General features: G+C 38.9%; 2 protein-coding genes and 1 long non-coding RNA gene across 7 annotated transcripts; 1 reads left to right on the top strand and 2 right to left on the bottom strand.

Annotated features, from left to right (window-relative positions):
• Positions 1 to 5: 5 nt before the first annotated feature.
• On the bottom strand, positions 6 to 20,566 carry LOC109517600 (transmembrane immune signaling adaptor TYROBP). Of its 5 annotated transcripts, none has more exons than XM_019872847.1 (7): positions 2,528 to 2,602; positions 2,392 to 2,412; positions 717 to 1,393; positions 631 to 645; positions 424 to 558; positions 268 to 314; positions 6 to 184 (listed from the first exon to the last, which is right to left on the bottom strand). In XM_019872847.1, exons 3-7 carry the CDS (start codon positions 856 to 858, stop codon positions 128 to 130), a joined length of 396 nt encoding a protein of 131 aa, XP_019728406.1. In that variant the 5' UTR covers positions 859 to 1,393; positions 2,392 to 2,412; positions 2,528 to 2,602; the 3' UTR covers positions 6 to 127. The 5 variants fall into 5 exon arrangements, with proteins under 5 accessions (XP_019728406.1, XP_019728407.1, XP_019728408.1 ...); XM_019872848.1 differs by having other exon boundaries at positions 424 to 516; XM_019872849.1 differs by lacking the exon at positions 631 to 645 and having other exon boundaries at positions 424 to 516.
• Positions 2,727 to 3,359, bottom strand: LOC109517602 (uncharacterized). Its single transcript, XR_002168582.1, has 2 exons — positions 3,302 to 3,359; positions 2,727 to 3,220 (listed from the first exon to the last, which is right to left on the bottom strand). It is a non-coding gene; the product is annotated as an uncharacterized LOC109517602 (long non-coding RNA).
• On the top strand, positions 10,797 to 24,402 carry nfkbid (nuclear factor of kappa light polypeptide gene enhancer in B-cells inhibitor, delta). The gene is made up of 12 exons (XM_019872839.1): positions 10,797 to 10,985; positions 14,104 to 14,240; positions 14,341 to 14,374; positions 15,362 to 15,546; positions 15,640 to 15,821; positions 18,257 to 18,362; positions 18,456 to 18,602; positions 19,396 to 19,447; positions 19,874 to 20,031; positions 21,044 to 21,160; positions 21,240 to 21,404; positions 23,209 to 24,402. Exons 1-12 carry the CDS (start codon positions 10,970 to 10,972, stop codon positions 23,278 to 23,280), a joined length of 1,371 nt encoding a protein of 456 aa, XP_019728398.1. The 5' UTR covers positions 10,797 to 10,969; the 3' UTR covers positions 23,281 to 24,402.
• Positions 24,403 to 25,697: the final 1,295 nt, after the last annotated feature.

Here is a 25,697-nt window from a genome sequence, read left to right as displayed (position 1 = left end):
TGAACCTTCGTTGTAGCACATATCATTTTATTCACGAGAGCAAAACAGGACATGAGATTTAGCAGTACACAATGGAACAATGCATAAAGTTAATGCAATGGAACATGGAACTGAAAAAGACCGGATTTCATTTCCTGAAGTGTTGAAGTTCACTGTACACATCTGATTGAATTCCATGCAACTCCTACAAAAGAAGAGCACATTAACATGCCATTCATTTCTTTTCTTTTGTTTTAATCTAAAAGAAAATGAAATTAGAATTGACACCTGATAGGGAGATTCTGTTATCTCTTCTGGTTCTGCATGTATTTTTGCTGTTAGTCCATTAAAGATATGCAAATTAATGATTGATCGCAAAAAAAAGAAAAAAAAAGAAAAAACAAACCAAAAAAAAAAAAAGGCATTTATAAGTTTAATGCTCACCATCCCGCTCTGTCCTTTTCTTGAGGAGGGTCAACAAGTAGAAAACAGAGCCCGCAATGAAGATGGTCAAGAAGATATCAGAGACAATAATGCCTATGACGGAATGCATGCTGATGAGATAACAAGAGCCACATTCTACCAAAGACACAAAGAAATAACTGAAACATCAAGCAAAACATCACTCTGACTCAAATAAAACCAATGTACCTTGTCTTCCAGGGCCTGCAAGACATGTTCATGATCAGGTTATTATACAAGTAGAGCACAGTTTAAGGATGTAGCACAGCACTTACCAAATAGTGAACTCGCAATACAAAAAGTGTCCTTCATGTTGTGCACGGTCTTGTCCATAAAGAAGATGTTGTCAATCAGAAGTGATTTTCCAGAGGAAGAGGATGAGGCAGACTTAGTGAAGGGAAGCTTACGTGTGGACATGTGATTGTGTTTGGAGGAGGAGGAGAAGGAGGGCGTCCATGAAGAGAAGTTACTATTTACAAAATTTGTTTCCTCACTTATTGCAGGATCAGCATAACATTTCACTCATTTACTTTCTTTATTTGTTGCAAATAATGGAGACACAGATATAACAGCATCAGCAATAGAGGTATAGGCCTATAAACTGTAATGACAATATAGTCACAATATTCATTCCTTTGGGCAGTTATATTCCACAGAAAAATTATGACTTCATTCTCATAAATTGCAACTGCATTCTTTCATCGTTACAACTTAATTATTCACATTGTTAAAAACAAAATGACTTTATTTTTCTTTTTGATAGGTGCCAAAGATCCCTGAGTGAGTGATGTCTAACTAACAGTGATTTTTCTGATTTCAGGATGATTTAAAAAAAAAAAAAGTCTGCCTGCTTATTTTTTGTTTTGTTTCTGGGAAAAAAATAAACAAAACTCATCCAAAAACAGTCAGGTCTTCTTCAAGGTCCGCACATTCATATACACTTCGCGATCGTCTGTGAAGAGATGTCACGTGGGGGGGAGGGGGGGAATAAATGAGTCATCATTACTGGAACACGTGTGCGCACACGCACGCACGCACACGCACGCACGCACGCACGCACGCACACACACACACACACACGTGGTATTGCCTTACTCTTTTCTCTGTGCTTGTGATTTTTGCGACTCCGATTGATGGCATATCGGTAGGTGATGGTGACGATGATGAGGGTCAACAGCACATCTGCACTTATAATACCTGCCAGCACGCCAGGCTCAATCCTGTAGCATGACACAGGGCTGTCTGGTGAGTAGACAACCCATAACACATGGTGAGTGGGCGCAAAAGAGAAGGCTGGAAAAATTGAATCAAGCCTGATCAGAGAGGTAGGTATTCATTTAACACTATGTTTACTGGGTGCAGTTTGCTGTGTGGTTTAGAACTGCACTATATCATACGTGGAACTGTTTCTCATGTTTTGGCCTATTTTGAGAGAGGATAAATGACCATACATTAGAAACACATTTCATTGGGATGCAGTCCAACTCTATTACTACAATATTATAAATTGATGTCACAATATTCCCCCATAAAAAAAAAGGAAACATTTTGAGTCCTGACCTGTAGTGGACCAAAACAAAAAAAACAAATCATAACTTGAGTGGCCCTATTTTTGTGCCCAGTGAGAATGCTATTTAAACAACCATATATTAAAGATGTTGATAATAATAATAAAATACAGAAATAGTCAAACCAGCAAAGTCAAATTAAAACTCGAATAAAAGTAGAAAAGGATGTTATTTTTTTAAACACTTTACAAACTACTTACATTGCAACACAGTCTGGTACGTGACCCTTCAGTGCAGTCAACTATCTTGTTAAACAGTGAAACTCCTCTACAATGAAATCATGTTTGCAGCAAGATTTTTTTTTCACAACAGCAAAGTGTAGCTAATGTTTTGGGTAATGAGTGTCTTGTTGAGTTGTGTGTGCCCTCTCGTGTTAACTTACCTTTCTGTGCCACAGCCTGGTCTTTAACAGAGAACAGAAAAAGAAAACCATATTCATAACACCTCTATGCTTGGAGGTGACCTTTTTCACCCATGTTTCTGTATTCGATTGTGGTTTTCCTTCCTGTAATACTGACTGCAAAGTACGCAAAATAACAAGATAAATACTTTGCTGCATGCCATTTTCCCTGTGCTTCGCTGTGGACTTTCTGAAATACAAAATAATGAAGCAAATAAAATAGATAGATAGAAATTTTTCTATATATATATATATATAGCCGGGTCTTTGGAAAGACTGGACTGAACACAAATAATTTTTATGTGGGCTTTATTCCCGACTGAACAATGAAAAATTGTACACCAATAAGATGAAAGACTGAGATGTTAACTGAATTTTAAGGTTTTAAGAGTTCTAAAAGTGATCTAAGAGATCAAAGAAAATTATCTAACAGATTAAAGACAATTACACCATAATAGACAACAGCAGTAGCTTGCTTAATAGGGAAACAGAAATAAAAATACATTATTTCCAAGCCACAATACTTTACATTTACATTAAACTTAAAGTGCAGAACAAATATCATTACAACCCAATGTTGTGAGATGCAGACACACTTACTCAATACGTTCCGGTGTGTTGGGTGCATGCAAAGCACGTGGAAAAACACAAATGATCTCCCCTCTAAAGAACAGATAACACAGTTCATATAATTTCACAGTCCAAAAAAAAACATATTTACATCTTGTAATGTTGCGAACACTTACGCTGTACAGCTGTTCACACGACTCACTAGTGGTAGATTTCAAACTCCAAACCACGATATTGTGCTCTACAAATACCATTTAAATAATTAATCTTCTGTCCAAAATTAACACCTAACATGTGTCATGGTAAACTAGTTACCAATTACCTGAATATCGCCAGGGTTACAATGACGATCATGGGTGTATCAAGCAGTAGGTACAGTTATAGTGTGTGTGTATATATATATATATGTGTGTGTGTGTGTGTGTGTGTGTATATACACACACACACACACACACACACACACACACACACACACACACACACACACATATACTGTATATAAATAAAACTCATTGCTGGACGTTTGCCTTCAGGACTTTCTGGTATACAGCAGAATTCATTGTCCCATCAATCACAGCAAGTTGTCCTGCTCCTGAGTTAGCAAAGCAACCCCAGACAATCACACTGCCACGACCATGCTTCATTGTTGGTATAATGTTCCTTTGATCAAATGCTGTGCCATTTTTATCCCAGACGTAATAGGCCGCATATCTTCCAAAAAGATCAATTTTTGACTCATCAGTCCACAGAATTTTTTTTCCAAAGGTCTTGAGGATCATCAAGATGTCTTTTGGCAAATGTGAGACAGCATTTGTGTTCTTTTTGGACAAGAGTGGTTTTCACCTGGGAACTCTACCATGTTTTTTGGACAGTATATTTCTTATGGTGCAGTCGTGAACACTGACTTGAATTGAGGCCAGCGAGGTCTGAAATTAAATTGGCATTTAGAAACTGCATTTTGTCTTTCCTTGGGTAGTCTCTATGTGATATTAAAATTGGTTTGATGAACTGAAAACTTTGTAGTGATAACTATGCAAAGAACACAGAAAAATCAGGTAGGGAGCAAATCCTATTTCACAGCACTCTCTCTCTCTCTCTCTCTCTCTCTCTCTCTCTCTCTCCATATATATATATATATATATATATATATATATATATATGCATGCCGAAAGTTAACTGTGGAAAGTTTAAAATAGCATGATGAAGGTTCTTTCAGGCACGCTAACATTTCATGGACCATTACGCGCATGTATTCACTTTGCACTGTTTTTTTTTTTTTGTATATATGTATATGTATCAGAGGCGATTGTTCTAAGACTGCAAGGGAGGCTCAGCTTCCCCTAAAATGTCAAAAAATAAGTGTTCAAATATACTGTATGTGTGTACATGTCATTGGCTAATTATGCGCTACAACGCGCTCAACTTTTGTTCCGAATCGGGTTCTTATTACTGGTTACGACGCGACTCTCTTCTCATTCATTCCCGCAGCTTCACTGAGCTTTCAACTGTGTGGACGCTGGGCACCTAGAGAGTTCAGTGTCGGTTGTCCCAATGCATTGAAATGAGACGAGTCATTGGATAAATGCTGGTTTTGTCCCGCCCATCGGACGCTCAGCGTCTCTGGGAGTCTATGGACAGTGGGCGTGTATCGGCTGGCCTTGGGCGTGCAGAAGCTCAGCTTTTCTTCATGATGATTGGATGATCTCTCTGAGGCTGAATCTCTTTTTGATTGACAGCGAAATGAGCCAATCACTGATCCTTTGGTGTCGGCATCCGTGGGAGCATTTTTCAATTCTCACTCTGTTCTGAGTTGAACTAGAGACTTCTTCTCATAATCTTAGCGACACTCTCTTTGTTGCAAAGGACTTGCGACAGCTTAATATTTCATTTCTGGTGTGTTTTATTGTAGTTGCTTGTGTTCGCAGACTGACTTATGTCACCACAGTTAAGACCCTGGAAAAGACTTCTTGTTGGTATGACAGGGTCACAGATCATTTTCTTGAAAAGGAACGGAGAGTTGAATTCACGTATAAATAAACAGACACATTTTATGATGTAGGCCGAAATTGAGCTTCCCCTCCTTGAAAGACCAGCATCCACCACTGATATGTATATATGCACACACACTGCCGACAAGCACTTTTCTATGGATATGGATGGGGGAGTTTATATGCTCTTACCTGCAGTATGTGTGCCATCCTCGAACAAGAGATGATGCAACGAACTGCAGTTCTCGTTTTTAGGTTCTTACACCCCTGCGAAAACGAAAGTCTCCCGTCCGCCCCTTTTTCTGAAGTGCTTCAACTGAACTCAACTGTATTTCTAGAGCACTTTCAAACAGCCATCGCTGCATACAAAGTGCTGTACATGGAGCAACTAACATATTGTAATGCCCTTCAGTAAGGACAGAAGGATGCACGCAGTCGCTGATGCAATCTGTTCGTTTTTTTTTAAGAAACAAAGGGACAATTAACACACATTCACAGGAGTCGCTGTTAGAAACAACTCACACCCACGCGCTCCACACTCAGACTAACTGCCAGAACCAATATTTCCCCAACTTGGCTCGTCCCCTCTCCATGACGTTACCCGCGACTCAACCCAGCCCTCAAACACATAAATACAAGAAACAGATACTGTATATGAAGACTCAAGTGTGCAACCATTGGAGAAGTGAGAAGGACAGACGTGAAAACTAAAGTAAAAGTCAGATTTGTGCATATTCTAGTGACATTTATTAAGGTGTTTTATTTATGGATATTAAACATTGAATTATATTATGACTAGATCATTTATGAGCAGGACAAATGCTGAAAAACGCTGTATCACAAGATACAGCACACATTGTAGAAAATGTGTTAATGTGAACAAAATGTTACATCTGAAAGATGTGTATCTTTCATTTCTTCCAGAGCAAGACCCTCATCTAGGCCAAAACTGCACCTCACCGACCAAAACTAAAGTTGGACTCTCACGAACAATCAATGAGTTTTGTCTTTTTCACTCCAAGTGGGCCAAATTAGTTATATTAAAAGTAAAGTTATGGAAATTGTTGTTGTAATTTGATTCTTTTAATAAGCCATTAACTTTCTATGATTCCAGGTGTGATACTAGTGTGTGGCCACAGCGAACACTGCTGATGTTCGTCACAGTCGTCCTTGGTGTGCTCAGGGAGCTTGTCTCTTTGCCCAGACATATGAAAAATTAAGAGGGAACATTGCTTCAAGGCTGGTTCTCTCTTCTTAACAGCGGAGGGCGCTGTCCATACAAAAATGTCATATCTGTACTCGTACTGTTGTGTGTGAGTGTGTTGCTTTTCTGTGTGTCCAACTAAAAATACAGATTCTTGTGGAACATATTGAACCAACAGACATTTCAGGGATGACTCGCTGACTCCAAAGGCAAGTGCATTACGGTAAGCCATCTGTGATGTGATGGAGTTATGGATTACTCTTTTAGAGTGCTGTTGTGCAGCGTCACCTTTGCCAGCTGCATTCGGTAAAAACAGCTGGACTTAACTGCTGTACCGATTTACCGATCAAATTTAAAATAAATGACCAACTTAAAACCTAGATGTTGATGAAGGTTTAATGTAGCACAGCTCTCAATGTAAAAAAAAAAAATCAATTAATAAATTAATGATTATAAAAGTGTTTTAAAAAAAGTATGAAAAGTATTAAACGGTATGTGCAAAAAAACCCCCAAACAAACAATAAAACAAACTAAATAAAAAGTACAACAGTGATATCCAGCTCCGGTCTTCCTGTGTGGAGTTTGCATGTTCTCCCCGTGCCCGCGTGGGTTTTCTCCGGGCACTCCGGTTTCCTCCCACATTTCAAAAACATGCATGGCAGGCTGATTGGACACTCTAAAATTTAGAGTCTAAATTGTCCCTAGGTGTGAGTGTGAGCGTGGATGGTTGTTTGTCTCTGTGTGCCCTGCGATTGGCTGGAAACCAGTTCAGGGTGTCCCCCGCCTACTGCCCAAAGACAGCTGGGATAAGTGGATCAGAAAATGGATGGATGGATAAAGTATGTTTGAAGCCAGTGCACCAAAAGTGAATGAGTGTTGATCAGCACTGCCCGGCAGCAATGCTTGCCTTACACCACACGCGAGTGAGTCACAACTGACATAGATTAAAAAAAATACATGACTCAAAATTCAACTCCTGATGCCATTCCAATGACTATAGTTGTTCATGGTCAGCGCTTTTAAATTCCCCACCATGTGAAAATGCCCCTTGCAGATGAAAAAAAGTCCACTTGGCGTTCAGCCAATTTATATGATATAATGTCGACATTCCGTCGTTAGTGTGATGTAGTAGAGACATATGGGCATTGGACAGTCTGTGAGCGTATGCGCCAAGTACGTCTCCCGCACCCCCTGCACACCCCAACCTCCTAAACCCCCTCCTCCCATACCTCTACCCCCTCCAGTAGGACTTAGTGTGTGATGTGTAACAAAGTTCTTGAACCCATGGCATCTCTAAAGCCATTTTACAACCAAAAACATACAACTTCCAGTGAGGACAGAGCAGTAAATTGTTCCCCTTCAAATCTTTCAGTTGTATTTAACTTTCAAGTACAATGCATCCATTCATCCATCCATTTTCTAATTCGCTGATCCTCAGAAGTGTTGCAGGCATGCTGGAGCCTATCCTAGTTGTCTTTTGGGCAGTAGGTGGGGTACAACCTGAACTAGTTGCCAGCCAATCGCAGTAAGTACATAGCATTTGCATCTAATCAATGAGAACTGTTTTTTTTCCCCGTAACTCAGTGGTTCTCAATTATTTTCTGTCATGCCCCCCCTAGGAAGAGGAAAACATCTCTCGCCCCCCCCACTCCCCCGCACGACTATAAATAGTATCATTTGTCTATAAAATTGTTATAAGTACACCTTTTCATAACACTGTATATTTATTAACGTATAAGAGAATAAAAAAGAAAGAAATTTGGACCAACTTACAATAAAGAATAGCTTTAGTAACTGTAGCAGAAAAGATTTAAAGTGCATCTGAAATTCAAATAAAATTTAACTATACATATTTTTTTGACTGACCATGTCAAACCATATGATACTGAAAAATAAAATCACATAAAATCAATAACTAATAATGCATTCAAACTAATCACTAACATTATCTCAGGAGCACAATATTAAAACAACTTTAACCAGCAAAACAAAAATATATAAAATAATTTGTGCTGATTTTTTTTTAAAATCAAAGATGATGTCTGGATTAATGGCTACGAGTAGCAGTCACAAAGCGGGATGATTGTTGGCAATATTCGGTACGTTTTCGCTGAAAAAAACTCGGCTTATCAGCGTGATTGGGGTGTAATGTCTTTAAGTGACGCCTTAATTTATTTGGCTTCATGCTGTCCGCTGCCAACATTTTTAGACACAGTAATTAGACACGGGTCTTTCGTCTCCCACCGTAGTCAGAGTGAAGCCAAGTGCTACATACGCTTCGTCTTGGCTTTCGGGAGTGTTAAGAAACGATATCTTGTATCCTCATTTCTGTAATGCTGTGATGTGTTCTTTATGATTGAAATGTGTCATTGGCACATAATACTTGTTTATTTAGAACGGATCTGGCAACCCAAATTACTACGCCATATCCGGTCTGTGTTCGGCGCGAAATGTCTTCTTCCTGTTCAGTAGTGATGAGAAGCGGCTGCTCTCAGTGCAGTCGGCAAAATAAACATGCTACGAGTTTGAGTTAAGTGAAGAAAATTAATCTCTCGTCATTATTTTCCCAAATATACCCCGAACGAAGCGCACATCTCAACAGGGAGACTTTCGTTTGTCTCTTACCTCCGTCTCTCTACGCCCGCCGGTTGACTTCGTGTCTACTCATACTCTGTTTGGTGCGCAAAGCGCGCATGCTCAGTGCAAACAAAACACCAAGCGAATGCTCCCTGCGCACACTCTGCCAATGAGAGCGTCACTGCCCCCTAATGGAGTTGAGGTGCAATTGCACTTTATTCTAGGACAGTTAGACTGCCGCTGAGGAAGCTTCTGTGAGAGAAGCGAAACGTCCTTTTTTGTTTTTGGTTTTTTACCCACAGGTAGAGATGACGACTGACAGAACCCTTTCTACGATGGAACTTTCCTGTACGACTGAGAGCCTCCACAAGCTTCTAGGACAGTTAAAAAAAAATCAAAATAAAAAAGCCGAGGTCAAACGCGCCCACCTTGACAGAGCCTCGCGCCCCCCTGGGGGGCGCGCCACACTATTTGAGAAACACTGCCCTAACTTAACATTTACTTAGATGCAATTTTATATTCACCTTTATCTGCATTACATTTGAAGTGAATTATTAATTAAGTGCCTTTTTTCATTTTACTGTGGCGCATTGCTAATAAGCTCAAACTGCACATTATGGTGACTTACAATAATAAATATACATTTTAGGAATAAAACCTGCTGTTATTTTTAATGAACAATGAAGTAGCGCCCACGACCCTGAGGATTTAGAAAATGGATGGATTGATGGACTGAGGTAGCCGACTGTACAGTATTATAATGTCACAATGTGACATTTGACAATAAAGTTGTATTCAATTCAATTCAATTCAATCTTGTGTAAATTAGAAGCACATCCAAGGCGCTACCACTACTGCCCGCAAGGTGCTGTAAGTGAGCCACTAAAATAATGTGGCCCACAGCATCAAACGCTGCAGCTTGGGTTGGTTAGACACGCCCATTCCTCAGCCATTTGGCACAAGGTTCCTTTAAAAAACTTTTAATCAACCTGACGACTCTGAGCTTCCCAGCGTCCTCAAATCACTGCGTTTTAAAACGTTAAACACGAAATTTATAACAAACCCACTTCAACAACTTGGCACATTTGCATAGAAAAAATGTGTTTCGGTGTTTTATGAACTTACATATTTCTCATGAACACAACTTTAAAAAAATAAACAAAACAAAACAAAACATCTACTTAGACTTGCATTATCACTTTAGTCTGAAATTCGTTTTTCATTTTGTTACCGTTAGATTACTGGTCATAATTTTATAAATCTATTGCTGTGATTTGTTGATTAGTTTTTTTTTAAGCAGGCCTGGAGAGTTTTCTTTTCCTTTTTTCTTCCTTCTTTAACAATGATCAAATTAAATCAAATGTACAGGAGAAGAATTTTCTCTGTGTGTGTTAAAAATGGAGTGAAAAATACAGTGTTGAAAATAACAGCAAGAATAATATCAAGAACAAGAACACCATCTTCAACAACAACAATAATACTAGTCATTCTTCTTCTTATTGAGATATCAAAATCTTACTACAGAGATCAAATTTGTGTTAATGAAATTACAAAATACACAAAGCTTTTGTGCTACGTTTCATTTGTTTCATCCTGTACACTTTCTAATGCCAGATTCTTTTTATTTTTATATCTCAAATTAGTATTTGTATCATCATTATCTGGCAGCCTTGTTTATGCCATGCAATTATTTGAAGTCATTTTACCGCGTGAAAAGGACATTTTAGCATTGAGCAAGATATATGTATATTTCATTGATTATTGTTAACACCAGAATGCGTCTAGCCTACGATTAAGTCATTGTGTTTTGCTCTTTGTGTTACATTACAATGTTTATTTTTATAGACGTTATTAATGCAACATGAATACTGTACTTTATCGGGAAAACCTAAAAATGATGATGATGTCATTCATATCATTCATTACAGTCGTCTTAGTTCAGAATGTATATTATATTTTGAGAGTGAGAGTGAGAAGTACATACACAACCGCACATACAGACACAAGCGTGCGCACATACACACATGAATGGGCGTGGATAACTCACGCACACACGTGTGTGGGCGGTGGGGCTGGGCGGTGTATTCAGTGTGTACAAGCAGTGTTGAGTAGTCAACAACAAGGCAGACAAACTGAAGACAAGCACGTGTGACACATTACACATCTGCACAGGCTGTTGGTCATACCCTCTCAAACCAACCAAGACCAAGACCTAAGAGACATGCACTTTGATAAAGGTGAGTCCATTTCAATCACTTTTTCCATTCATGTTCTGCCATGAATGGACATCTAACATGTCATTCCCACCCAGTGATTGTCGATGTTACTATGAATCTCTTACTCATGACTTCACTTACTTACTCATAGCTTTAAATACTGACTCTGTATTTTAATTGACATTTTCCAACAATTTCTGTAAAGTATGTTTAAGTAATGTAGTTATGGTGTACACTCGGCCTCGATAGACCTTCTGTGTTTGCATGTGCTGCCGGTGTTTGCCTGAACAACTGAAATTCTCTGTCTTTTTTTAAATAAATATTTCCATGCTCTCTGATTCTGTTTGACCACAAAATGAGGAAATTGGCACAGTGCTGCTTGTTTCTGTCTGTCGCTTTCTTTCTTTCTTTCGTTCATTCTGTGAGGAGGGAGCACAGAAGAGAAAGGTCGTTGGAATCCCCGTCTTTGCTCCCACGCACATGACTCAGTGTCCAGGGCTTTCCACGTACCATATTTGAATATAGCAAAGGGCAATCCAAGACTAACCCAAGGATCACGCTCCGAGTCCCAATTAAATGGACAAAACAAATCGGGACAACTGGCTCTTACATCAACTGTCGAGCCATACGGCCATCCCATAAACAATTGTACAAAAATGTTTTGCTACAACATTAAGATTCAAAGTGAGTTAAGGGGTCTATCACAATCGCTCATTACTTAATTAATTCTGTAAATATTTGGCTGTGATTGACTGGTGACCAGTGTAGTCTGCTTTTGTCTTTTCGCTAAACTGAGCTGGGATAAGCTCTTGCTCCCCGCGACACTAAAGAGGATAAGGAGCATAAAAAAATACGATGGCTGGATATCTCAGTACTTGTGCTCACATTGTGTATAACACTGCAACCAACTTCTCTGAGCTGCTGTGGACTGTAATAGGTTAAGTCTTGATATTTCACTTTTTTTTTTTGTTTTGTTTTCTATCCTGTGACCTGTTGACATTTCCACGTAAAGATCAAGTGGCTCACAGTGAGTAATGTGTAGTAGCACATCAACTCAAGCATGAAACTCATTAGTCATTTCAATTGACCTTTAGGGGGCACATAACAACCCCACAAGGACCAATTGTTGTAAATTTGGAGCTAGAAACGGCAACTGATTTAACAAATTATTCGCTGGTTTGATTTCCTTATAATATTTGAGGACACACTGAGAAAGAAAAGACAACAGTCATCATCAGTTGTTATGTTTACACACACTCACACGGATCTTTTTCAAAGCTTTTGATTGATTTTTTTAATGGATGGATTTAATTCTTTTTTTTTTTCTAATCCACACATGGTCAAAATTGCACGAACAGGTTCAAATACATACATTCTGAAAAGGAAGTATTTCCAGAAATGGTGCTGAAGGCACGGACTTATATATGAATGGACGAACAATGCCGCTTACTTGCTGTCGGGGAAGAGAAGACACCAGCGCCTCTATAGTATTACGTTGCCACTCACTCAGCCCACCCAACTTAAATAGAATTATTTCTGTGTGACACAGTCTTTGCGACAAAAATGCTACCGTGTATGGCATTCGGTTGTACCACTAAATCACTAACACCACTAACATGCACATTTCATCTGTAAGAATGCAATTTAAAATGCTCTCTTACAAGGTATACTATATCTGAGTGCTACTCAAAGATTCGTCTGTATCATGTCAGCACCATCAACGATGAAACGAAAGGGTTGCGGTGGACTGGCACGTTCACGATATTGTATGGGAGAAGGGAATTCCAAACAATGAGTACAAGGCAAGGATCAGAACCTTTTTTCATACAGAAAAAAAAAAAAACAGAAACCACAAAACCCCTTTGACATCTAAAATGAAGGTCGTATTTAATTTTCTTTTTTCCATTTCTGCTGCAGACACCACCTGGAGGGGTGGCCCTTTATGTGCGATACGTCAGCGCCTCCGCCATATTGAATGTGACCATGATATTAGCCACAAAATTTACAAAATCTACCTGCAAATTGGTTTTGGAATGGCTTAAGACATTCGAAAGTAGTGGTTTATTTTCTACATCACATGAGTTCTGACTTTGTGTGTAAAACGGTTGATACACCTCCAAGTATAAGGCATCTTCACAGTTTCATCAATGTATGATTCAGCACTCAAGGCAAGGTCTAGGTATACAGGTATGTGCTGTAAATGGTGTCTATGGTAATAATTACTCACACTAGGCAGCATTCAGGCTGTTGACTGCATGTGGCAGTGCTTGCTGTCAAATAGAATACATACAAGTGTCAGGTTTTGCGTGATGGTAGGTAGAAGACCCCAAAAAGCAGGGAGGCAGAAGCAGGGTGGACTGAGTAAATTATATGAATAAAAAATACAAACAGCAGTACACTGGAAAAAAAACTAACTGAAGTACTCAAACAAAGTCCTGAAAAATCACAAGAAAACAAAGACTGACAGAACCCACGGAACTAAATACAAGCAAAGTGACGACACAACAAGAAACACCTGGACAAGACACAAAGGTTTGAGGGAGCCGACTGGTTAACACAAGGTATGACAAGAACAGGTGGAGACAAAACCAACAACAAAACCGAATGTAATCTAAAGAAAAACATAACAACAAGTAGCGAAGGGATCATCAAAAATATGGAGCAAAAAAAGCACTCTCGTGGAATAATAACAACCTCAGCGGACAAGTGAATGTGACAATGCTTTGACGTCTACTGTGTTTGGTTTCACAGTCAGGAAGATGTGGTTTGTGTTTCCGTGAGCAAAACAGAGCCTAGAAAAGATGTAGGCAATCCCATGGTGAAGGTTTTCTGTTAAACCTCACATGTCTTCCAAATGGAGTCTGTGTGTCAGATCATGCAGTGGAAACTTTTGTTCTGTAATGTGTGACTTTTTCCTCTTGTACTCACCTGTCAAAGGAAATAACCAGAGCACAACTTAGATCAATAGATAGATCAATGATATGAGTAGAGTTCTATATATAGCTCTGTAAGATTCAAACCCGGAACCTCAGAACTGTGAGGCATACTGGGCATGCAAACCGCTACTTTTCTGCCTGCTCTTTGACACGACAGTGTAAGTGGAAGTAAATTCAGCATATTTACGGTTGTTGCCACACAGCGCCAAAGGAGAAGCCATGCTACACTCTGCCCACAGTGAAAAAACTATTGGAACAGAAGAGGAAGCGAGAGACGTCCTCGGGTCTCACCTCGTACCCTCCAAACACAACTGGTCTCGCTGGTCACAGCATGCTGACTGTAAGAAAGACAACTCATAGTATCTTCGCAGTTCGTAGTCCAGTATTGTGTACCGTCTTATATGAGATCCTTTTTTTTTTTTTTATAATTCCTCTCACAGCACCTGCAGACTCCAGAACAACTGAGCTGCGCAGGTAAGACTTTGATAATTCCCGTACAAGAATGTCCCAAATATCTCAGAAACAATAACCTCATTCTCTGGGATTCTATGTGAACATATTTGTGAAACACCTATATTCAGCGTACCATTTGTGAAAATCTCCTGAACCAAGGCAGAAAATAAAGCCAAGAAAAAGCCTCATTATCTGTTCTTAGGAAACCTTTACGATCAACTGTAAAAAGTGTTTAAAAACTTTATAATCAAATTGGAGTTCACCTTCACAATTAAATTTGATCCAACTGGAGCAGTGACTCCCAACCAGTGTGCCACGGCACGTGAGTGTGCCGTGAGAGATCATTGGGTGTGCTGCAGTGAATAATGTGCAAATTCTCTCCACAAAAGACAAATTGATTCGGTTTTCGATGCGTGGAGTGCGAAATGATTCAAGTACGGTTCAAAATGAGAGTGGAAGGATTCTATGTGGATCGACTCTGTGGGATTACGATTCAATTCAATATGGTACGGCTCAGTTGGTGAGGGGTATGATGCAATGACTCGTTTGTTGTCAATTTACATACGTTCTAATGAACCTGTCAGTTCTACATATGTGCCATTTCCTTATATATATATAAAAATACAATTAAAGATGATTCAATATGCATCTGGGGATATTTTAAAGTGGAAAGATTCAATGCACTTGCATCAATCAAAAAATGATTTCCCGATACAAATTGTTTTTTGTTCCACCCCTATTGTTGAAACGTGTGCATTGGCGCAGTAAAGGTTGGGAAACACTGTACTAGAGATGACTTCGCAAACCTTTTGACGACATCAAATATAATAATGATCATGATGATGATGAGGTGCAAGGTGCCTGGAGTTGCCGCATATCAGAGGTTTGGTCTACACATGTCATATTGCACACACTGAATAGCAAGCAAGTGGCCAAATGTTAAAGAGCACCAAGTCGCTGTGTCTACAATTACAGCACCGTACCTAGGCCTCTTTGTCTCTTATTCAGGCGCATCAAGCAACTATACAGACATGCCAGCTATGACATGTGAGCAGTGGGCTCCAATGCAAGGGTCTGCTCTCTCTTATGACCCCAATCAACCTGGACCAAGCTTCCCTGTGGGCTATGACGTCCCAATGGATTCAGATTTCAGCTCCCAGCAGCAGCTTCAAGGATTTGCGTCACAGTCCTACGTGAGGAAAATTTCTTCTGAAGCTGGAGTCTATTGTGAAAGCATTTACATGAATGATTTCAAGTCAACTTTGAGCCGGTGTTCTTTTGAGCAGGACTGTCTGATGGAAGCTGCAGATCAGGGCGCGGCTTCTACTTGGTCCCCTCTGGAACCAAGTCAGGCCCCTCATTCTACTTTTGGGTCTTGGATGGATACCGGCACACTAGAGAAGGCCAGAATGCTGATGAGAGACATGGACTACAGTAGAATCATTGGCCAGGATGAGGACGGAGACACGTGAGTGGTCATCTGTGTGTGTGTGTGTGTGTGTGTGTGTGTGTGTGCGTGCGTACAGTTAACTTGGGATTTGAACTTTACCTTAAACATTTGGAGGACTTTTTGGAGGACTGCTGTGTGTTTTGAACCACGGGAAATACTGTCTCAATTTAGGCAGTGATCAAAAGAAACAGTACTTGTCAAGATATGCTTGCTATTTTTTTTCAACCTCTGCAGATGACAACACAATGTAAAAAGATGTCAATATAGAAGTATAGTGATCGCACGCCAATTCGTACTTCAAGTTTTGCGGCTTCAGTATTTTGAGGGTGTTTTTTTGGGGGTATATTCATTTAAAAATATCCATCCATCCATTTTCTGATCCGCTTATCCTCACAAGGGTCGCGGGGTAATAATAAAATAATAATAATAATAATAATACTGCCATAACGGTGCACATATAGCTGGAAAGATGTGTTGTTTCGTGTTGATGTGGCTTTTTTTTGTGTTGTAATTTTTTTTTTTTTGCAATAACTTTTTTTGATTAGTTAAGCTGCGCTCCATCCCCTTGCCGCACTCTGGAGCAATGTGTCCCAATTGTGTGAGAACGTGTCATCCTGCTCCTCAGAGATGGCACCATCATTAGGGACACATTGCTGTGCGGCAATGGGAGTGGGTTTGGGGGTGGTTCGTAGCCTTGTCAGGATCAGCTCAGGCGATGACAGCCCAAACTATAAGCTTGGTTAGAGGTTTTTTTCTTCACTTGAAAAAGACCATTGTCTGATTTAAAAAAACATAACAAAAAAACTTAAACCTATTTCAGCTAATAAGAAGACAAAATGAATGTCATCGTGCTACCCATCACTTTGCTTTTCCCCAATTTAAAAACCTCAGTGACACCGTCGGTCACAAGCCAAGTGAGAGTCTCCTTTCGCCACCAACACGGGCCTCTTTCCCTCTCTCAAGAGGCAATGTTGATGAATGTTAATTACTGTCTAACGTTTTATAATTAAAGATGATTAACTTATTAACAAATGAACGACCACCCACAAAACAAATACAGGTACTGTATAAATAGACACAGGATTTCAAGTGCAACAAGTAAAGAGCATAATACTGCTTCAAAGGTTAAATTAGATGTGTCACAACAATTCATGAGACACATGCTCTGGTGTTTTTACAACTTCCATAGGCTTCTGTCTATTATCGGGAACAACAACAAAGTCAAGCCCTTAACTGGATGCTTTCCTTCCCTTGCTGCCATACTGGAATATTGTGGAAAGCAGACTCTCAGATTCGTGACTGTCGTTACCCTTGAGAAGCATTCCACTCCACTACACGGCACTTGCTTTTTTTTAGAAAGAGAGAGAGAGAGAGAGAGAGAGAGAGAGACAGAGAGAGAGAGAGAGAGAGAGAGAGAGAGAGAGAGAGAGAGATGAATTGACAGAAGTTGGACTGAATGGCTGTTCTAACTGTTGTTTGTAGTTGTTTTCAGTACAAAAGCCTCTATCAAACCTGTAGTTTACAAATCTCCCTTTTCTTCAAACACGTCTTTTTTTTTCTTTCAAATATATTTATTAGCTTGTTACGCTTGACTGTGATAATATTAACACAGCACGATAGAATAAAATCACAAGTACCCATGTGAGTTTTTTCATTGAACAATAGGAAAAGTGTCCTATGAACTCAAAGAAACATGTGATATGTCAAAAAAAAAGTGTTTTAAAACACAACCAATAACAACTTCTTCACAACCACATCAATGTGCACTGTTTTATGAATGACTCTGTATTACTATTTTGACACTCTGCTAAACTGTCTGAGTGTGTTGACGTCTGGTAATCTTAGAAACAAAAACAAAAGTCAGTGAGTCATACATGGAATATATTCACCTCTTATAGGAAGCAGGGCCAAATGAATGAGTTGAAAGGCTTCCCACACATTTACCGTCATTTGTCACAAATAAAAAGCCACTTCACAGAATAATTGGAAATTCCAAGTTTTATTATATCGATTTGTTTTCATATATATGACAATGATGATTTCATAATGGCAGTACTGTGTGCTAGTGTTTAGCCCGTCTGCCTCACAGTTCTAAGGTTCAGAGTTCAAATCTCAGCCACAGACTTCCTATTTGAGGCTTGCACGTTCTCCCTGCGCTTGTGTGTGCGCTTCCTCCTCCATTCCAAAAACATATATGTATGTCGATTTGAATACTAACCAATTTGATTATCTAAACTAACCAGTAAGGGCTGCAAAAGTCAGTTGGGCTAGGCTCCAGCTCACCTACGACCCTCAACTGGACAGATGCTATAGACAACAGATGGGAAGATAATTTCATGACAAAATGTTTCTATTTTACAATTTTTAAAAAAAAATCAGAGTCATGTTCAAAAACTTAAGTTACCCAGTATGTGTTTTTGCCTAATTTGTTTTTGGTTGGTTTGATTTGTCAGCATCCTGCATATCTACACTGCTAAGGGTCTCAGGGAGTGGGCCTTCGCTGCAGCAGAGAAGCTGAGGGATTTAGAAAAGCTTGATGCTAAAGAGCATAAAGGCAAAGTATGGAAAAAAATATTTTCATTTTAATACGTGGACATATACTTCAATTGTGAGCATGCGTGGATTATATAATTTCTCGATTTGTATTTACAGACTGCCTTACTGGTGGCGGTGACAGCAAACCAGCCAGACATTGTTGAAGATCTGTTGTCATTTGGAGCTGACATCAACGCTTGTGATGTCAAAGGGCAAAGTGCTCTTCACCTGGCCGCTCACGATGGCTTAGCGAGGATATTGCAGGTATGGGACTGAACCACTTTGGAGTGATACTAGGTGAAAAATATGTAGCGCACCAAATTGTTGGAAGTTGTTAGTTGTTCTTGTTTTTTAAAAATATGTTTTGGTACACTCGCCTGATTTGTGAGCAGGCAGCGTGGGATCAGTTCCCACTCAGTGAGGATGTAGGTGTAAATGGTTGTTTGTCTCTATATGTGCCCGGCAACTGACTGGTGTCCAGTTCAGGGTGTAGTCTGCCTTCTGGCCGGAGTCAGCTGGGATAGGCTCCCGTGACCCTGTTCAAGATAAGCAATGTTGAAAATGGATGGATGTTTTCTTTATTGCCCCATCTACTACCCAAAGTGAGCTGGGATAGGGTACAGCACGCCTACAACCTTCGTGAGGATAAGCGGCTCATGATAATGGATAGATGTTTCTCTAGTCTTACTAAAAAAAAAAAAAAACACAACAAAAAATCAACCACCAATGATTTGTTTCTTGGAAGAAGGGGAAAAAATTGGAGATAATGTTTTTCAAGATTTCTGTGTAGATTCTTAGTCGTCCGGGTCAAGGTAATGCACAATAGTTTAATCGAGGCAACTGAACTATTCGTGTTTGTTGAAGACATTTCAACTTTAATCCAAAAAGGCTTCTTCAGTTTTACATTTTTAGAGGGAGTCGCCCTATTTATTCCTTCTGCCAAGTGAACATGAACGCAGCAAAACATAACGCTACTAGAAGCATATTTGTATGGGATCTAGTGCTTGCCGCGCTCCTATTTGTACACAATATAAATGAATGCCATTTTATTTTCCAGATAATTCTGACCAACAGACCCGCCGTCAACCTCGAGGCCAGAGACTTCGAAGGTAATGTCACACCATATAATGACACATTAGAATACATTCTCACAATTGTGTACAATACTAAATTTAATTATGCAATTGTAACACGTCAAAAGAAATTAACCTCTGTACACAAAAAATGTAATGACGTCGTCACCGGGCTAGTAAACATGAAGAACGAGTCCATGTGAAGAAACTCACGCGAACTTGCCTAAACAGCTCACTTTGTGTTGCACTTTTTGCCATCAATAAGTCAGATTTCTAGTTCAATGGTTGTTCAATGAATGTTTTACATCACACCTAAAAAGTTAAAGAAAGAAATAATTATTAGCGAACACAATTCTTGTTTTTCCCTTTTTACTGGATGTGATCTTTTTGTCCCTCATTGTACCTCATACTATCTATGTCGCTGTTACTATTACGGACATTGACTTGTCATTTTTGTCCTAGGTATGACCCCCCTACACTGTGCAGCCATTTCTCATTGTGTCACCATGAAGGCTTTGTTTGCCTGCGAGATGGTGGATGTGAACCTGCAGGCCAAAGCTGCAGAGAAGCTCTCCTGTGTGCAGGTGCTTCTCAACGCGGGCGCCTCACCACTCAGCCAGGTGGAGTACAAATGTACATCTGTTGCAATAGTGTTTTTTTTACATTTGCTATATCAAATGTGATTTCATTTCATTTGAGGTTATATTTGAAAATAACATAGATTAGCCTATCAAACACTCAATTCATGCAGTAATTCACGCAGTTAAATTAGAATAAGACGATACAGTGGAACCACAGAGTTCGAACATAATTTGTTCTTGTGAAGTGTTCAAAGTCTGATTTGTTAGACACCAGAATTTTTTTCCCATAGGAAATAATGTAAATGAGTTTAATTCGTTCTCAACCTCCAAATGCAAGAAATTCCGATGTTAATTCCTATTGATTTAAAAACTTGTAATCCCTGTATTCATACAATAAATGCAGTTGAAATTGTCGACTTAGCCAAGCTATAATGGTTAGCAATATTCGTAGCACACACACCATTTTTGTACTTACCGATTATCTCCTTCCTTAAATCCACTGTGGTTTGCATCACTTTCCCTTTTTCTTTGTTGCCAGTCGAAACTGCTGTCTTTCTGTAGGCCCATGGCTAAAAAAATTGTACTGGAAAAAAAAAAACAAACAAAAAAAAAATAATAATAATTTTGAGAGGCACTTGCAAATGTGATGAAACTGTTCGCGCTATGACTCAAAATAGCCAGTGGCTCGTCTCGGCCACCGTCCAATGTGCTTTTGGCATCGCTCGGTTTCACTTGGCTACGTGCATTCAGCTTTTTTTATTCTGATGTTTTCGGAAGAGTCGCGAGTCGTTCTAATTCCGGGATATCTAATATCTAACCTATCTAACGCAATGTCATTATTTTTGCAAAGGCTTTTAATAGATACATATGTATCTTTGTTTCTTCCAGTGAGCGTTGAATTAAAAAAGGGGAAATACCAAATCCAACCACAATGATGTCATCACTTTCATTTTCTTTCTAGTCATATTTGCATGTTCCAGCACGACTTATTGTGATTTTGTTGTGCTCCCCTACCCTCCATCTCCCCACACCCCCGATCTCCAAATTGCAGGAAATCAAAAGCAGCAAGACAGTGTTGCATTTGGCTGTGAAGGAAGGGAATGTTGTTTTGCTTCACTATCTGCTCAGCATCCCCATGCACAATGTAAAAGACTTTGTCAACATGAAAGTGAGTTTCCCGCGTTTGGTTTCATTGTGTAAAGTCGTTGTGTGGACAGTGTATCTCAAAGCCCAATGTCTGCTTCCAGGCACATGGCCACACGGCTTTGCACATGGCGGCTTGTCTCCATGGCAACCCCAGGCAGGAGGAGATCCTGCGGCTCCTACTGAGTAGAGGAGCTGATCCGAGCATCCGCAATATGGAGAACAGCCTGCCGGCGCATCTTCTACAGGGTGGCCCGGAAGGGGAGCATGTGAGATACATTCTTTATTATATTTTTTTCCATCTACATTTTACCATTTATTTAGGATGTATTTTTCCCTCCTTGGTGAATGACCTGGCCTATCTGTTTTAAAAATCAAATGTAGCCTCCAGTTATACATACAGTGGCTTTAACTTGTCCACATTGGAATTTCATGTGCTCAAGCTACAAAATGTAGCATCTAATTGTGAACTGCAATGAAAATGACAAATCTGAAAAATACAAATGCATTTGCCCCCCGCCCCCCTTGCTCTGATTCAGATTACAGATGGATAGTTACTAGCACATGTCAACCTTCTGTTGTGTCCTTTGAGTGTCGTATTAGAAAAAGGAACTGCCCAGATAAAATCCAACCCACTGATGTCATCTCTTTCATTTTCTTTCTTGTCTTCACTCTGTTTCCATTTTCATGTGATTTGGTTATGTTTTCACAAACATAAATGTATTTTATTGGGATTTCGTGTGAAAGACCAACACAACGTGACACATAATTGTGAAGTGGAAAGAAGATGATAGATACATGGTTTCTGTATGTGCGCATGTGTGCGTGTGTGTGTGTGTGTGTGTGTGTGTGTGTGTGTGTGTGCGTGTGCGTGCGTGTTTGTGTGTGTGTGTGTGTGCGTTTGCAAAAAAATGTGGCATGTAAAAGTATTAAATGCCTTTTTACTCTGAAACCCCAAAATAAAATCAACTGACGCAACTTGCCTTCAGAAGTCACCCAATCAGTGGGTTGTTAGAAAACAGAAGTGAAAAAACAGGAAGCCAAAGTAATACACCGGCCAGATCAGGGATACATTTGTGGTGACCCTCAAAGCAAAAAAAAAAACCAAAAAAAAAAACAAAACAAACAAAAAAAAAAGAGCTTTGTATGACTGCAAAACATGGATATCATTCAAATAAGTGAAGTAGACTACTTTAACAATGAAACAATAACATTGTCATTTCAAAATAGCATTTGTATAATTCATGTCATTTGAATTCATAAACCAATTATTTTGTGATTTCCTCGTTTGTGAATACAATACACAACAAAGGAATAAATAACAAACACTTTTGAGACAGTCCAGTCTCCTACATTTTACTGACATCTGATCGTTCTGTTGGAGCTACGCTCAAGGAAATGCCAAAAGAAATTCTGTAAGGGGGATATAGAATTTATTTTGTGATTTCCTCGCTTGATTTTCTGCTTTGATGCATTATTTTCAATTTTCGTAGTTTCATTGAAGTAATCGTTAATTTACATTTTTTGGAGGTGGTCATGAACGCCTCTCGAGTCGAAGGGAAGGAGTGTAGCTCCATCTAGTGGATGCATTGTAGATTGCGTTTTATAATCCAGTGTGTCAAATATATGAAAAAAATTACAAAATAGGCCATTCATTGAAGGTGTGCCTCATAATCCAGTGTGCCTTTTAGTGCGGAAAATACGGGTAATTAATTAAAAAGCTGTATATGTAGTATTTAAATATAAATAAAACATGTACCGCTAAATATCTATCCATTCATCCATTTGTGGGTTATTTTATTCCCAACAAAAAAATTACTACATTTGATAAATTATTACAGATAAATAAGTAAATTTTAATTAAACAAATAGCTCAGTTAGTTCAACAAAAATTATAATATACAGTATATTATATTCATAAAAGGTGGCCCCGAGCCTGTACTTTGCCCACTACTGATCTATCACATGATGATTTCAATAAAATGCATTTACTTTTGTGGTTGTAACATGACCAAATGAGGAAAAGTTCAAGATGTCGGGATACTTTTACAAGCCTCTGTGTCTTTCTTTCAGCTCAAACACTTGCTGAAGAAACGTAGCGCTTCGACTCGCCGACGTCTGGTGGCCCCACAGGACCAGGAATGATTGAAAGTCTTCTGTTAAGAAGGGAATTCTTTCCATTTTATCAAGGAGTGAAAGTCTGATGGTAATTCACATTGGATTTTAACTCAGAAAACGATTCACCATTGAGCTGCTTTTCAAGAACAGCAAAAGTTGATATTTATGTTTCCATACTATTTTCTGTCAAGCGTTTGTACTTTTTAATTTAAAAAAAATCATGCTGTTTGGCATATATTTAAAGAAAATCAGACTGAACATTTTTTTCCACATTTTGATTGAAGTCCTTGTCACCTGCCACGTCAGGCACACATGTACAATCTAATGCCATCCAACAGAAGAGCTAAAATGCCAAATGCTAAATGGAGTGCACTGCTTGATTCATCTTTCATTTTCATCATACTATAGTCGTTCAAGACAATTGACTCACCCCAACGCTCACATTTTGTGGAAATTCAAGATGTCTAAAATAAGCAAACCAAATGAATCATTATTATCTTTGTAAAAGGCAGATTTTTGGGTGGCATTAGATTGTGTTTGAGTGTCTCAGTTACAGGGTTAAAAATTGTGGCTGAGGTGAGAAAGTTGTCATGTTACAGAAACTTTGATTTCCATGAAATCAACGGTCTGACCTGGAAGAGTCTTTCTCATGATGATCGCATTGACGATGGCTGCTGTTGCTGAATTCAATCAGCATATTTACTTATGTTGACATTGCTCATGTTGAAAATGAGCTAACTGAAAGACTCGTTCCTCTTCTGTATGCATCATACTTGTGGATGTAACGTGTTTACTGTGTAAAACTACATTGACTTGTGTTTGTTTCGTGTCTTAGAACTAAAGCATGACAAATTCACACATTAACAGTACAGTAATCTACTCTGACTCATTCATGGACTAAACGAGTCATGGGTGTTTGGATTGTTCTCGTGAGTCTTGACATAAATTAGCGGTGTGGGGAACTTGAGCCACTCACAGAAAAGTTGTAACAATGATGACGTTTACTCTTGAGGAATACACAACATTCACTTTCAACAACAAAAAATTCCTGACATTTTGATTGTCATGACCAGAGACCACCAAGAGGTGTCAAATTTGCTTTTGACTGTAATTTCAGTGAGAGAAATAAAGGTTGAGGTCTGTGACTCATGTATGTTGTTTTGCATGATATTTCAAATTACCCTGAGTATGTAGTTGTTGCTTTTTTGGCAGACTTTTCCACCAACTTGGTTTACGGATCTGATTTTCAAAAAATGCACTGGAAGTGGCATAAATAGTATGACACCTTCCCCAAGCATACCAAAAAATATGATTACTTCTATCCTATTGGCTATTTTATATACATTTGTGACTCGTTGATACATAAATATGCTTATTTTTGTGAATACATTTATTTCAAACGACACTGTCATGAGAACTGTACTTACTTTACTGTATGTTGAGCAACTAACTACCTGTTACCATCTTAGCTTCGCTAATGCTAAAAGCGGATCAGGAACTTTCTGTGCTTCGTCTGCAGAAGTTTAAAAAAAAACTGTGTTTTTTTTCTCCGAGGTTAATCTTATAGGAAGCCTCACTTGCCTTTATGATGGGTGTCTTCCATCGCGGTGCTGTTCTCTGTCAAGCCGACCGGCTAGCAGCTGGTGGTTGATGCTAGCAACTTCTCGCATAACATAACATGGCGTATGTAGAAGGAACAGGTTAAGATAGCATTTTAGGACATTACAGAAGGCATGAATAGATTTTTTTTTTTTTTTTTTAGTAGATGTTTGCAAATTCAAGAGTAGGTAAATCGGGGAATAGCGAATGGCAAAATCCTGATCCTGTCAGTCAAGGGCCATTGCAGTGTCATTACAAAGCAAAGAGGTTTCTCAGCAGTGTTGCCACAGTTACGCTTGACTTACCATAATTCATTTTATTTAAGAAAAAGAATGAGTCTTGTGGACTGCATTTATTATCAATAAATTTTAAAATACAATATAAAATAAAGGCAGTCTTTTTACTTGACACATTTCTAATGGCAAAACTTAACATATAAGGTCAATTTTAGAATATCGCAAATAAATTTGGAGACCTCTTTTAGTCACACAATCTTTTGGGATTTTCTCTTTAAATGCAGACTGATGTGATCCATGATTTTTTTTTTTTTGGACAAAGTATTTTTGAAACATGTTCAGAAACAAAGTCATTCAATGCATGTGCCAAAAACAGCATCAATTGTTGAACGATAGACTTAATTAATTGTTGTGGCGTTATTTGTTACACTGCACACAACTGCAACTGTTAAATACTTTTGTTTTAAATGAACGATTAACCTCCTCTTTCTATTCCTAAAGTGGATCCAAAAGAATCTAACACAAGTGTGAGAAACATTTAACGTAAGTACATTTTTTATTGATCATCCAACTGAGCTCCAACAACCATAAAACACTTTTATGCATGTG

The sequence above is a fragment of the Hippocampus comes genome, unplaced genomic scaffold (genome assembly GCF_001891065.2).
Source record: "Hippocampus comes isolate QL1 unplaced genomic scaffold, H_comes_QL1_v1.1 scaffold242, whole genome shotgun sequence".
In the NCBI taxonomy this organism is placed as follows: domain Eukaryota; kingdom Metazoa; phylum Chordata; class Actinopteri; order Syngnathiformes; family Syngnathidae; genus Hippocampus; species Hippocampus comes.
Note: the sequence above shows the minus strand (reverse complement) of the source record. Positions and strands in the feature narration are given on the sequence as shown.